The following is a 15,766-nucleotide window of genomic DNA, read 5'->3' as shown; positions in this document are numbered from 1 at the left end:
TCAGGTGGTTTTTTTTTTTTTTTTTACCAAATGAGCTATCAGGGAAGCCCACTGAATGATAAGACATATGCCTTTGGACCATGTTTGTAATCCAGGTGGCTTCACACCACTACAACCCTGCCAAATTTTCACTGTCCTGAAATTGACAAAATTCTATAAAACAGAGTCAAATTCTTTTCAGGTTGGGTGACATTAAACACATCAGCAATGGTGAAATAAATACCTTTGAAAATTCTGAAAAGAAAAAAACAGCCATCCAGGGCCAGCTCACACAAATAAGTTTTCATCCGACTGGACCTGGAGCTTAACATCCTTTAGTCCAAAGTTAAGAGCCACATGGACACATCAGCAAAAACAAACCATTTTTTTTGTTTAATCCACATTACAAATGGGATGACAGACGGCTAACATGTTTGTCATTTCACCGTTTCTCGTTTGTTGCATAAACCCAGACCTTCTCAGCTGTCAAGAGAGACCAGGTCCTGGAACAACTCCCCCGCTACCCCGACAAATCTCCGTTTGAGATAGGTGCACGAGGATGACTAAGTGTGTGTGAAATGGGGGGTCCTTCCCTCATTTTTTGCCACGTGCGTGTACATCTCAGTCACTTCAGTCATGTCCGACTCTTTGTGACCCCATGGACTGTAGCCCGCCAGGCTCCTCTGTCCATGGGATTCTCCAGGCAAGGATACTGGAGTGGGTAGCCTTTTCCTTCTCCAGGGGATCTTCCAGGCCCAGGGATCAAACCCGAGTCGCTTGTGTCTCCTGCATTGACAGGTGGGTTCTTTGCCACTAGCGCCACCTGGGAAGGCCAGAAACTGAGCAAATATAGATGCCACTCACCACAAAGGACTTGTAGATGGTTTCGCTTCAAGACGCCTGCCCAATAGTTCTAACACCATCTATATCAGAGGTGCAAAGAAGCTAACTCGATATAAATGAAGAAGACAGGAGGGAAATACTCATGTTTTAATTCTCAGGATGCTTTGCATTTTTGGAATGATGGAGACATGAATTATTATTTTCTTAAATCTATTGCTTTCCTGAAAGATAGCTAAGTTCTGGAGGTTTGCTGGATTATTATTATTATTTTTTTAAGTTTTGTAATTGCTTTTCTAGGCTACTGATCCAAAGCACATTACATGGTATTTTTGACCAAGTGGTTCTCAAACAATCAACATTAGGAACCCTCCGGGAGGGCCCAAGACATATACTGAGATAATGCCATTTCAGGGAGTCCTGGGAGGGCCCAGAAATATATTCATGTGAAATATAGTTTTATATAAAATAACTGTTGTTGTTGTTTAGACACTGAGCCGTGTCTGACTCTCTGCAACACCATGGACTGCAGCCCGCCAGGCTCCTCTGTCCATGGGATTCTCGAGGCTAGAATACTGGAGTGGGTTGCCATGTCCTTCTCCAGGGGAATCTTCCTGACCCAGGGATCGAACGTATGTCTCCTGCCTGGGCAGACAGATTCTTTACCACTGAGCCAGTGGGGAAACTGCCAACACCAGAGTCTCAGTCCCTCCAGTCCCTACTCCCCACCACAGACACCCCATCTCAGGAAATGCACATTCCTCCTTCACACGGCTCCTGCCCCAAACTTCCAGGCTGTATCCTTCCCGAGCTCTCATTGAACAGCTCCCGTGGGCATATCAATACTGTAGAGTCTGTCTGAACTCCCATTGTCTCTACCAGTATAACACCCCGGGCCCAAGACAACTTCCTCTTTCCTGATTATTGAGAAGGCCTGTCTGAGCCTTTCTCGGTATGGCAGCTGGTGAATAATTTTTTATTTATTTATTTTTATTTATTTGGCTTCCCTGGTAGCTCAGCTGGTAAAGAATCCTGCAATGCAGGAGACCCCGGTTCAATTCCTGGGTTGGGAATTGAACTGGAGAAGGGATAGGCTTACCCGCTCCAATATTCTTGGGCTTCCCTGCTGGCTCAGACACTAAAGAATCTGCCTGCAATGCGGGAGACCTGGGTTCGATCCCCGGGTCAGGAAGATCCCGTGGAGAAGGGAATGGCTACCCACTCCAGTATTCTTTTATTTCTGTTTACGTCTCATTTATTTTGTTTTTAAATTTATTTGTATTTCTTTGGCCACGCCGGGTCTTCATTCTGGCATGTGGTATCTTTAGTTGGGACATGGGAACTCATAGCTGTGGCAGGTGGGACCCAGTTCCCTGAGCGGGGATTGAACATGGGCCCCGTGTATTGGGAACACAGACTCTTAGCTACTGGACCACCAGGGAAGTCCCAGCTGGTGAGTCTTCTTGACACAAGTTCAGGAGCTCTCACCCGCCCCCCCAATCCCCCGCCAAAGAGATGGCAGCCTCCCCAAAGCCCTGTGCGTTCCTGCCACATATAACGTCCTGATTCTGCTTTCCTGTCCCTGCTCCTCCTGCTGCTCTGGCCGTGCTGGTTCCCAGGTTACTTCCTGGAGATGAAACCAGGAGCTACTGAGGCTCTTCCAATGGTTGTTGAGTCTCAACGCCTTCCCCCAGGGAGCCCTGACCTGACTGTTCACCTACTGCGAGTCGACCAGATGTCTCACTATTCAAGTCCATTATATATTTTCCCCTCTTCTCACTAGCGGAACACCACCACAGTTTCCTCCTGGCTTCTTGTTCTCTGAGGCCCTTAGAACCAAATCTGTGGCGTGATTCAATCGTGAACCTACAGCAGGTCACTGCAGACCCTTCTCAGGGGAAGTTGGTCTTCAAGCTCATCACCGCTTCGAAGCAAAAGAAAAATTAAAACGTGTAAAGATAATCACAGCCATTCACATTCTCAACGATGCACCTGGATGCCTATGTGCTGAAAATACACAGTTAACGCTTCCAGAAATTCGAAGTTCACAGCAAAAGTGCAGAATCATCTACATTTCTAAAGAGAATTCCCAGTTTAGGAAAGTCAACTGGTGGTATTTCATCATTTCCTTAATCTACTTCATTCATTCTATCATTACTCACTGCCCTAGAAAAACATCTCATGCCTTACATGTGACTGCAATAGTCCAGGATAGCATCACCTAGTTTGTGAAACATGAAACAACAGAATTGATGAAATGGCATTAGGAAATTATGCCTTTAAGTAAAGGAATGAATAGTATTTGGCTCAAAGCTTCTTCCCTGGAGGCTCAAACAAGGAAGAATCTGCCTGCAATGCAGGAGACCCAGGTCTCCAATCCCTGGGTAAGGAATATCTGCCTGGAGAAGGGAATGGCAACCCACCGCAGTATTCTTGCCCGGAGAATCCCATGGACAGAGGAGCCTGGTGGGCTACAGTCCACAGGGGTCACAAAGAGTCAGACATGACTGAGTGACTAACTCGTTCACTTTCACATTCTCTTAAACATAAGGCCCAATTCAGTGTTCAGAATACCAAGATGGCATATTCCCATAACGAAGATAAGACACTCCAATCTCTTCCTCCCCGCCCTCCGCCGCCCCCAAATAATCACTTTAAAATTACAGAGCCAAGAAGAAATAGCAGAGGTGGTCTGTTTATCAGTCCCAATCAGTCTCTGTAAACCAGCTTTTCATTTATCTGTTTAGTCACGGAAGACTTCAGATGAGAGTCTGTCTGTCCCTTCTAAGCTGAAGGATTTCAATCAGTCCCAACAAATGTCCACACTGCAGCCATCCATGGCCTTGTGAAGTGGTTCCCTACATTGTGAAATGAAGTATATTCACGTTGTTGAGATGTACAAGATGTTTTCTTTCAATTTACATATGTTTGGATTATACGAAAACTTTGAAATGCAGTTGGAAGTCTGTGGGAAACAATTATGTGCATATAGCTGATGCCACATTATGATAAAGACTTAAAGGATTCTACAAGCTACTTCTCTGATCTTTTTTTTTTTTTTTTCTGAACTGGTAAGGATCGTTCAACCTTTAGATCCGCAGGGTTGAACTGGTGAAGTGACCTGCCTGAGGTCATTCACGTAACTGGTGGCAGTCAGAAGTGAGAAAGACAGGGAGGGGAGACAGAGGGGCTAAGACTCTCATACCCCTGCATGTCTGTATTTATTACTCTATAATAACCTTATGGTCACCAGGGGGGAAGGATGGGAGAAGGGATAGTCAGGGAGTCTGGGATGGACATGGACACACGGCTGTATTTAACATGGAGAACCAGCAAGGACCTGCTGGACAGCACGGGGAACTCTGCTCAATGTCATGTGGCAGCCGGGATGGGAGGGGAGTTTGGGGCAGAATGGATACATGTGCATGTATGGCTGAGTCTCTTTATTGTCCACCTGAAACTATCACAATATTGTTAATAAGCTATACCCCAATACAAACTAAAAAGTGCTTTTTTAAAAAAAGCAGCCATAGACTCATTAAAAAAGACCCCGATGCTGGGAAAGATTGAAGGCAGGAGAAGGGAGTGACAGAGAATGAGATGGTTGGATGGCATCATGACGCAACGGACATGAGTTTGAGCAAAGTCCAAGAAACAGTGAAGGACAGGGAAGCCTGGCATGCTGCAGTCCATGGGGCCGCAAACAGTTGGACATGACTGAATGACTGAACAACAACCACAAAGCTTGACAATATGGCAACAAATGAGCGTGGCTCTGTGCTAATGAAACGCTATTTGCAGAAACAAGTAGCAGGCCAAACATGGACCACGGGCCACACAGTGCCAACCCCGAGTCAGTCTTTCTAAAGCAATGACACCATTTAGTCTCTTGGAACTGGACATAAAAGTGTTAGTTGTTCAGTTGTGTCCAATTCTTTGCAACCCCATGGACTGCAGCCCTCCAGGCTCCTCTGTCCATGGGATTCTCCAGGCAAGGACACTGGAGTGGGCTGCCATTTCCTTCTCCAAGGGATGTTCCCAAACTAGGGATCAAACCCAGGTCTCATAAGTGGTGCTTATTTCTAATGAACATATGGCTGTAGTTTGTTTTTGAAATGTTGGCATCGTGTTCCCATTTTACAGATGAGGAAACTGAGGATCAGAGTTTCATTCAGTTGTTTGGGAATGTAGTGTGAGAGGGCCAGAGTCACATCACAAGATGAGAACTTCCTTGAGGCTTAAATGAGAGCATTTCCCCCCATCCCACTTCTCTTTCTGCCTCATCCACTCGCTCTTTATAAGCTTCCCAGTCATCTACAGGAACACATCTCATGGGGCAGGAAGCAAACACACCCTCAGAGATAAATGGAAGAGGAAGGCCATGTTAGCTCCTTTTACTATTTGTGTGATTTCCAGGGCAAGATACATTCAGTATTTAGCAGGACTCTCCAAATTCAGCCTTGAAAACAGTTCCTTTTATTAACAACTCTGTGTAGTGCTTTTGGCAAAGGAAGATGGAACACTTGGATTTCAGAAGAAAGATTTACGGTTTCCTCTCTGAACCTTTCGTAGTTAATTCCACGAGTAAAAAGTAACAGGCACAATGTTGGAACAACCTAGTGCCTACGATGTGGAACATGCCAAATGAAATCACTTGTCACCCCTGGAGAAATGCAGGTCTATCATCACACTGACATGAAATCCCTTGAGAAAGGAGCCCTTGCTCTGTCCTGCCCGGGGAGAAAGGCCATCACCTACTGTGAGCCAGGCACCTCAAGGTGTCCCAACAATGCTAGTGTTTACATAAAGAAACCCACCTCCACATTTGCACAGAAAACCAGTGTGCAAATGGCAACAAAGAGACCTTTAAATGATCATACTTCTGAAGACAAGCTTCATATAATATCACTTACATGTGGAACCTAAAGAACTGATGCTTTCAAACTGTGGTGCTGGAGAAGACTCTTGAGAGTCCCTTGGACTGCAAGGAGATCCAACCAGTCCATCCTAAAGGAAATCAACCCTGATTATTCATCGGAAGGACTGATGCGGAAGCTGAAGCTTCAATACTTTGGCCCCTCGATGTGAGGAGCCGACTCATTAGAAAAGACCCCGATGCTGGGAAAGATCGAAGGCGGGAGAAGAAGGGGATGACAGAGGATGGGATGGTTGCATGGCATCACTGATGCGATGGACATGAGTTTGAGCAAACACTAGGAGATGGTGATGGACAGGGAGGCCTGGCGTGCTGCAGTCCATGGAGTCGCAAAGAGCTGGACATGACCTAGTGACTGAGCAACAACCACAACCCTTAGCCGCATCCTGGAAGAATCAGCTTCAGCTGCTTAGTGGGTCTGTGAGGGTCCCATCATTCTGTGATGCGTCTTCAGTGACGACACGGGAACCTACCACGAATTCCAGGCGTGTGTTTTTTGCTTCAGACGTGCATTCTGCAATGCTGAATGCTGGGCGCGTTTGTAAAACCAAGAAATAGAACGATTTAACGGTGAGTGCGGGGACTGCCCAAACGGCGCACCTTCATTCAGCGAAAGCCCATTTCAACTGACGGACAGAGGGCTAATCCGAGACCCGAGCAGTGCTCAGATACGCAGGAAGGGCTGGGGCGACATGACCCTGCTGTCTCCCCGGAACATGTGCCTCTTTGGAGGTTGGCAGCCACGGTCATGGTCATGGCACCTCTGCTCAGGTCCCGCCCAGCTCCAAAGGGGATCCGTCCCGTGCGTGCCGAGACTGCGCACCACTGCCTCGTGCGTGCACGAGCATCTGAGATCGCCAGACCACAAGCAGGCAACGGGGCCAGTGGGAACACGGTGTGACGACAGCACGCCTGGACCACGTGTGAACTGGGAAAGTCAAGGCCCAGACTTCCAGAGCCCCGTGCAGATCCTCGCCTCTGAACCCACCGCTGACTATTCACACGGCCTCTCTCGATCGTCACACCACAGGGAGACAGTCCTGATTCGAGAAAGGTCTCACGTCTCTGTTAGGTCTCTTTCCGGCTTGCTCAGTGTTTCCACCTCGGAGAGGGGTGTGCGGGATATACCATTCTTAACGGGGCTTTTTAAAAGGAAGAGTTAAAAAAAAAACCTACAAGACAGGGGACTTCCCCTGGTGGTCCAATGGCTAAGACTCCGCACGCCCGGTTCAGGGGGCCCGGGTTCAATTCCTGGTCAGGGAACTGGACCCCCACATGCAATTAAGACTGAAGGGTCCGCCTGGCACAACTCAGACCTAGTGCAGTCAATTAAAAACAAAAAAAAGTCTACAATAAACACTGGAATGGCATCCAAATATTTAAATTATTTTGGCTGCAAATCTTCCACTTGAGACCTGGAATTATCTCGATAAAGGCGTGGCAGTATTATTCTAGCGAGATATAGACAGACTAGCTGAAACATAAGAGGGTGTATGGGCTCAGTCGCGTCTGACTCTTTTGCTACCCCATGGACTGCAGCCCACCAGGCTCCTCTGTCCATGGGATTCTCCAGGCAAGAATACTGCAGTGGGTTGCCATTTCCTCCTCCAGGGGATCTTTCTGACCCAGGGATCAAACCTGCGTCTTCTGCATTGGCTGGCAGGTCCTTTACCACTGAGCCACCTAGACATCCAAAATGGAAAGGAACTGCAACTTATAGCAGACAGTGCAAACCTTCCCATCTTGAAAGACTGATGTTACGCACCTCACATTATTTATTAACATCACAATGCCTGCCTAAAATGAGCCTGAATGACCTCCTGTCGAGGACGATAACTGCTGATTAGTAAGTGAATAACCTCACTAACCTTCTTCCATGAAAATGGACCTGGCTGATTAGCCACGCAGCTGTATCATTAATTCAGAACGTCCAACACAGCTGGAGAAATAAACACAGAGCTATTCTTAATATCCAGTCCAATCATGTCCTTGCACTATCCCAGACTAAACCAACCACAAATGGAAAACAGTGAGTATTCATCACACTTACAGAGGTTTTAGAACATCAGCGAAATGAGAAGGGAAGAAAGTGATAGCCACGATAAAGTGCCTCAGGACGCATTTAAACTCTGCCTGGTGTGAAACAGGAGGGGAATGCACACTCAGCGGAGCCACTGGTTTCAAGAGACCTGCACCGTCTGATGTGGCAGACACGAAAGCTGAGAAAACATCATCGTGATGACAGTTTCCGGAGCCTCGCAGAAGTCAAGACCCAGGGATCCTCCTAGCCGTGAATTCCTGCGGCTCCTTCAGAGGCATCTGGTCCCATTCACTCAGCACTGCAAAGCCACGTGCTGGCTAAACACACCCGTACCAGCCTGGAGACTCCATGGATTTCCCCTCCATCGCGAGGTGGGTGGGTGGGCGGCAAGCACCACTGACCTTTGGAGGAGCGGAAGTGCTTGCTGGGGGCGGTGAAGCCTCGGGTCCCGTGCACGTTGACGGCCGCCACACGGAACTGGTACCATCTGCTGGGCCGGACGTCCGTCAGCTGCACCCGCTCGTCCGTGGTCTGAGAGGGAAGAGGCACACAGAAGCCTGTTACCCTGATGAGCCCGCTGCGTCTGCTTTGTAAACACACGCTCAACTCGTCTGCGGACTCTACAGTCCTGCTCTCCCCCTGCCCTTCTGGGTGAGGACGGGCGACCCTGCTGAGTTCCAGGGAGGGCTGTCGGGATCAAGGAATTTCCAGGGGAGGTTCCAGCGGCTCCATGCCACTCACAGGTATTTATTCCCAATGACTCTGACGGCTCTGTGGAAGTCAAAGTCTCATGGTAAATGCACGGGCTGGTTTTTACCTCTGGTGGCTATATACCGCATTGGAGGGTTTTCATTAATGAAGTATACATACGAATGAATAAAGGGCTTCCCCTGTGGGTCAGAAGGTCAAGAATCTGTCTGCAATGCGGGTGACCCAGTTTCGATCTCTGGGTCAGGAAGATCCCCTGGAGAAGGGAAATGGCAACCCACTCCAGCATTCTTGCCTGGAGAATCCCATGGATAGAGGAACCTGGTGGGCTACAGTCTGTGGGGTTGCAGAGAGTTGGCCACGACTGAGTGACTGTCGCTTCACTTCATGAATGAATAAATATATGAAGCGATCATTACATTACTGAGAACATGCAATCATCTGTAGATGACAGAAGGAAAATGCCTCATACTTTCACACCAAAGATAAATCTGGAAGTAGGTATGTGAACTCACACACTTACATTCTGAAACTACATGGCAACTCAAGGCTTTTTCTTTTCTTTTCTTTTTTTAGCTTGAGTTAATCATGTAAGATGCGCATAGATTCATGTTCCTGAAGGGTGAGGTGTGTTACTATGTGGAGGTGGTTTACTCACTAAGTTTGTCTGACTCTTTGCAACCCCAGACTGTAGCCCACCAGGCTCCTCTGTCCATGGGATTCTCCAGGCAAGAACACTTCAGTGGGTTGCCATGCCCTCCTCCAGGGGATCTTCCCGACCCAGGGATCAAACTTGAGTCTGCTGCATTGGCAGGTGGGTCCTTTACTGCTGAGCCATCAGGTGTCGCTGTATGAATATATCTTTATATATAGAAAACTGGACACAGGGCCACATCGATAGGGCTTGCTCTCCCTCTGATTAAGTCCCGAGATCTCAGACAGGGCGACAGGCCCACTTCCAACAGTGTCCTAGGGAAGACCTGAGCACTTGGCCATGACGCTGAGAGAGTCACTTCCTAGGCAGGTGGATAAGAAGTCCAGGGGTCCCCGAGGAGAGAGGGGTCTGGGGTTCTCGAGGAGGAGATAGGGATCTGGAATTCTCAAGGAGGAGGAAAGGGCAAACATCTTTTTTTTCCTCTACATTGCTTAGTCTTAGCCACATAAAACTTTTTTTTTCCCTTTAAGCCTGGAACTGATGATTACACAACAAACAACTCAGTTTAAACTCTATACTAAGGATTATATATACTAAGGATTATATTCCAGTAGTCATGTATGGATGTGAGAGTTGGACCATAAAGAAAGCTGAGCACTGAAGAATTGATGCTTTTGAACTGTGGTTTTGAAGACTCTTGAGAATCCCTTGGACTGCAAGGAGATCCAACCAGTCCATCCTCAAGGAGATCAGTCCTGAATATTCATTGGAAGGACTGATGCTGAAGCTGAAACTCCAGTACTGTGGCCACCTGATGCAAAGAGCTGACTCATTGGAAAAGACCCTGATGCTGGGAAAGATTGAAGGAAGGAGGAGAAGGGGACGACAGAAGATGAGATGGTTGGATGGCATCACAGACTCCATGGACATGAATTTGAGTAATCTCTGGGAGTTGGTGACAGGCAGGGAGGCCTGGGGTGCTGCAGTCCATGGGGTTGAAAGAGTCGGACACGACTGAACAACTGAACTGAACTGAACTGAGAATGTATATTATGGGAATGGGTCTGGTAGGATCTTTCTGTTGTTAAGTTCTGATCCTCTTATCCTAAAATGTAAATTGTGGGAGTGGGTACGGTAAAATTTTTACAACCTTGAGACATTCTTTTGATTTATTGTCATAACTAATTTAAAAAGCATATGCTCCCTTGCTAACACTAGCGAGGGGGGCACTCTCTGTCCTGCTTCTGATGTCTTTGTCAGAAGCTTCCCCTGTCCCTTTGGTCACTTTAATAAAACTCTGCTACAGAAAAGCTCTTGAGTGGTAAAGCCTGGTCCCTGGTCCCTAAGCTAAGTCTTCTTCTTCGGAGATCGTGAATCCAACATCGTTCACCATAAGCTATCAACTCCAAGGAATAAATGTCTGAGTTTTGTGGGTCATCTAGGCCTAGTGCCAAATGAGCTCAACGTGACACTCCGTGAATGAAACTGGGTAACAGAACGGAATTGAAACCCTCCTAAACCTCAGCTTGTGATGAGTTACTGAAAAGGACTGCCACGTGTTCTTCAACATCAAAAGAAGCTAAGCATTTCCGTGATTAAAATAAATAAACAGGGTTGTCATTACCATCTTTCTAAATTCCATATATGTACGTTAATATACTGTGTGGGTGTTTTTCTTTCTGACTAATTTCACTCTGTATAATGGGCTCCAGTTTCATCCACCTCATTAGAACTGACTCAAACACATTCTTTTTTATAAGCTGAGTAATATTCCATTGTGAATATGTACCACAGCTTTCTTATCCATTCGTTTGACGATGGACATCTGGGTTGCTTCCATGTCCTAGCTACTGCAAACAGTGTTGCGATGAACACTGGGGTACACGTGTCTCTTTCAATTCTGGTTTCCTCAGTGTGTATGCCCAGAAGGCCAGGGTGGGATGGTTTGAAAGAACAGAATTGGAACATGTATATTACTGTATGTGAAATAGATGATCAGTGCAAGTTCAATGCATGAAGCAGGGCACTCAAAGCCGGTGCTCTGGGATGACCCAGAGGGATGGGGTGGGGAGGGAGCTGGGTGGGGGTTTCAGGATGGGGGACACATGTACACTCGTGGCTGATTCATGTCAGTGTATGGCAAAAATCACCACAATAGTGTACAGTAATTAGCCTCCAATTAAAGTAAATTAATTTAAAATAAAAAATAATTTTTTTTTTTAAAAAGGAAGAGCGTGACTTCTAAGTATGCCTTTCTACCTTATCTGGCTGAATTTGAGACAACATTTCCATTGACTTCTTTGTCTAGTTTCAGCCTCCAGTTTAACGAACTAAAGTCGGCATGCTCTGCAGACACACAAAGGAAGCATTTCGTGTGGCACTAACCACTGGAAACAGCAATAATAATAAAAATGATAGAGCAAGGTCTTTCCTCTCTCCAAGAAAGAGAATATGAAAGAGAAAGTCTTGTCATCAGTTACTTTCATAAATCTTCAAATTTGTAATTTGGAAATTCTACAAGTGATCACTGTAGCACCATTTAGGGGAGAATGCCACATAAACCAAACATAATTTTAGGCTGTGTTCTGAACATCTTTATGTTTTGTTAAAGCAAAAGGTTTTTTAACAAGATAGATATGGAATAAAATTACCAAATATTTCTGACCAGTTCTTTTTTTTCCTCCTAATTGAAGATGTTTCTTTTGGATGTGGTACATATACACAATGGAATATTACTCAGCCATAAAAAAGGACTGAACCTGAGTCAGTTGTAATGAGGTGGGTGCGCCGAGAGCCTGTGCTACAGAGTCGAATACGGCAGAAAGAGAAAAAAATAAATGCCAAATATCGGTGCATATACATGGAACCTCACAAAAGGGCACTGATGGACCTATTTGCAGGGAAGAAAGAGAGACAGAGAACCTATAGAGAATGGATGTGTGGACACAGAAGGGGAAGGAGTGAGTGGGACAAATTCAGCAAGTAGCACTGACTATACACACGAATAGCACTGACCATATGCACTACTTTATATGAGAAATAGGAAGTTAGCAGGAACTTGCCGTGTAACACAGGGAGCTTAGCCCGGTTCTCTGCGATGACCTAGAGGGGCGGAAGAGGCGGGTGGAAGGGTCAAGAAGGAAGGGATATCGTAGACATGTGATGGATTCACTTTGTTGTTCGGCAGAAGCTGACACAACATTGCACATTATCCTCCAATTTTTAAAAAATATAATTGTTTTAACATCACATTTCTCACTGCTTTTGAGGTCTCTACTCTCGTGTTTATCCTCTCTGAGACACTACTGATGAAAAAGGGATTACATTTTTCTTTCAAACACCTGAGTATCAAACTGTAGTTTACGTGTACTGAAGAAAAAAAAATCAAGGGAATCTTGTCCTTGGAGAAAGACAGTCTTACACACATCAGCAGAGATTTCCTTAGAGACCTACATGTGGAGAAGGCATGTTTACTTGTTGAAAAGCATGAAGCGGTTTCATACTGATCACTGATTCTTTCCTCAGCACTGGCCAGATGACCCCCAGGAGGGGTGCTGTCTGGTGGCCCATTTGTTGGGGAGCTGACCAAGAGGAAGGAGAAGGAACCACTCAGGGAAGATTCAAGACCCGCCCGCTGCTCCCCACCAAGCAGTTTGGTGACAGGACTCTGCCTTCAGCCACTCAAGTCCTGTGCGGAATGAAAGCTTAAATGTGGGAGTGAGAGAGTCAATTCCTAGGCAGGTTGATAAGAAGTCTGGGGGTCCCCAAGGAGAGAGGGGTCTAGAATTCTCAAAGAGGAGGAAAGGACAAACTTTTTTTCCTCTACATTCCTTAGGATTATGTAACAATAATGTATCCAGCTTGAGGACAGTTTCTGGGGAAAAAAATACCTTCTGGCTAATCCTGTTATCTTAAAATGTAAATTATGGGGTGGGTCTGGTAAGGTCTTGACAACCTGCAGGCATTCTTTTGATTCACTGTAATAAGTAATTAAAAAGTATGTAACTCCATTGCTAACACTAGTAAGGGGGCACTCTTTCTGCCCCCCTTCTGATGTCTATGTTAGACACTTTGTCTCTTTTATACTTTAAAAAACTTTATTACACAAAAGCTCTGAGCGATCAAGCCTTGTCTCTGGCCCCAGATTTGAATTCTTCTCCTCCGGAGGCCAAGAATCCCAGTGTCTTTTCATGGTTCAGCAACAATGTTTCAGGAGCAACACGGGAGAAGACGTCAAGATGATCTCATGGCGGGTTAACGAGTCCTACGGGTGCTTGCGTTTCCCTCAGTCTAGTGGGTTCTGCATGTGTCTCAAGGCTTAAAAGCGTGCAGTTCTTGGGGGAAATAAATGTGAACATTCATCGGAAAATGGCTTCCCTGATGGTCCAGTGCTTTAAGAACCCGCCTTGCAATGCATGGGACACCACTTGGATCCCTGTTCTGGGGAGATCCCACAGTCCTCAGAGCAAGGAAGTCCGTGGGCCACAACTTCTGAGCCTGAATTCTAGAGCCCACATTCTAGAAGCCACGGCAATGAGAAGCCCTCACACCACAATGAAGAGGAACCTCCGTTTGCGGCAATGAGAGGAAGCCCGAATGTACTAACAGGGACTCAGCACAGCCACGAATAAGTACATGGATCTTCTGAAACGGAGAATTATGTCCTTCCACCATGCACTGGGACTTCTCTGGTGGTTCAGACGGTAAAGCGTCTGCATACAATGCGGGTGAGCCGGGCTCAATCCCTGGGTCGGGAAGATCTTCTGGAGAAGGAAATGGCAACCCACTGCAGTGATCTTGCCTGGAAAACCCCATGGGACAGAGGAGCCTGGTAGGCTACAGTCCATAGGGGTCGCAAAGAGTCGGACATGACTGAGCGACTTCACTCACTCACTCATCATGCATTGTGAGCACATGGAGCCAACTTTCTTGTGGTTAATACACTCCTATCTTTCACCCCACAGGATGCGGGGTGGAGGTGAGGTGTATACACACCAGTTTAAGTGACTTGCACGCTCAGGCGATTTTGAGCAAGCCACAGGATGTTAACCTCCTCTGTGTAGGTGTGTGGGAGATGTCACCTCAAGGGTGACATCAGGAGACCCAGGTTCAATCCCTGGGTTGGGAAGATCCCCTGGAGGAGGAAAGGACAACCCACTCCGGGATTCTTGCCTGGAGAATTGCACGGACAGAGGAGCCTGGAAGGCTGCAGTCCACGGGGTCGCACAGAGTCGGACAAACAGATCTGCCCACGGAACACTCACCTGTGCCACGGTCTGCCACGGCGTGGCGTCGTCCTCACTGGGATGGATCCCGTAATTCCACCTTCTCTGCACCACGTAGATCACGGGCTCAATGGACACGTTGAACTTCGAGGACCACTTGACCTCCAGCTGCCCAGACTGCAGTTCCGTGAACCTCAACTCCTTCCTGGGCTTCAGGGGGACACCTGAAATAGAACCACGCCAGTCACCACAGCCTGCGTGCGACGCGGACCGCGGCGAACGCTGAGGAAGGAGAGCTCAAGCGGAGACGAAACTCATCTCACAACAAAGGGCCGTCTGTTTCCTTTCGTAACAGCAGCGTCTCCCTATCAGGGGTTCAATCTGAAATCATATGATGCCAAGTTCAGTTTTGCGTTCCCGCTGTTTTCGAGGGTCTAAATCGATTCTTGATCCTCAACAAGGTTTTGTCTCCCCGGTAACCTCGAGTGTGAGTCACTTAGCTGTGTCTGACTCTTTGTGACCCCCAAGAATGGTAGCCTGCCAAGCTTCTCCGTCCATGGGATTCTCCAGGCAAGAATACTGGAGTGGGTTGTCATTCCCTTCTCCAGGGGATCTTCTTGAACCAGGGATTGAACCCAGGTTTCCTGCACTGCAGGCAGATTCTTCACCATCTGAGTCACCAGGGAAGAAGCCCATAGCCTTGAGAGCAGTTCTTTTATGTGCATTCTTTCAAATAAAAAAAAAAAAGTGCAAGAACTTTATAGATGGCAGTGTTAGAAAACATTCCTGCTAGGGTTAAAACTTGATAAATGGGCAGACGAAACCTTTTGTAAGGGGAAGAGAAATACCTAACATTTTCTATGCGCCCGGAGTCCTTCTGTTTAATCCAATTTGGTTTGTAATGAAAAGCTGATAGAATTCCCATTTTCTAACGCATAAGTGAACAGGTGGAATTAGGTCTTGACTTGTTACATAAACGGGTTTCCCTGATGGCTCAAGCGGTAAAGAAGCTGTCTGCAATGCAGGAGACACGGGAGACCCTGGTTTGATCTCTAGGTCGGGTGGATCCCCTGGAGGAGGGCATGGCAAACCACTCCAGCATTCTTGCCTGGAGAATCCCATGGACAGAGGAGCCTGGTGGGCTACAGTCCATGGGATCAGTCCATGGGATCGCAGAGAGTCGGACACAACTGAGTGCACATGTACACAGCCAGCTGCACAAGCGAGCTTAATACGGAATCCACCAGAGATGACAGTCATTAGGAGTCTTGAGTCTTTCTTTTCACATAACATGCTCTGCCTCTGCTGCTATATCTCAGGGTGCTTATGACATGATTCCCGAGTTTCCCCTCCTCTCTGTCTGAGTGAGTTTTCCTTTTAAG

The 15,766-nt window shown here is 46.9% G+C and overlaps 1 protein-coding gene across 1 annotated transcript in view; it reads right to left on the bottom strand.

Annotated features, from left to right (window-relative positions):
• ANOS1 (anosmin 1) overlaps positions 1-15,766 on the bottom strand; it is a 201,784-nt gene that overhangs the window by 38,110 nt on the left and 147,908 nt on the right. The window contains exons 5-6 of the mRNA XM_061137060.1: positions 14,424-14,608; positions 8,198-8,327 (exon numbers count right to left, since the gene is read on the bottom strand). Coding sequence (XP_060993043.1) covers positions 8,198-8,327; positions 14,424-14,608 — 315 coding nt within the window. The remainder of the gene's footprint in view (positions 1-8,197; positions 8,328-14,423; positions 14,609-15,766) is intronic.

This window comes from Dama dama, chromosome X (genome assembly GCF_033118175.1).
Source record: "Dama dama isolate Ldn47 chromosome X, ASM3311817v1, whole genome shotgun sequence".
NCBI classification, from domain to species: Eukaryota; Metazoa; Chordata; class Mammalia; order Artiodactyla; family Cervidae; genus Dama; species Dama dama.
The sequence above is the reverse complement of the archived record's forward strand: the minus strand, read 5'-3'. Positions and strand labels throughout refer to the sequence as shown.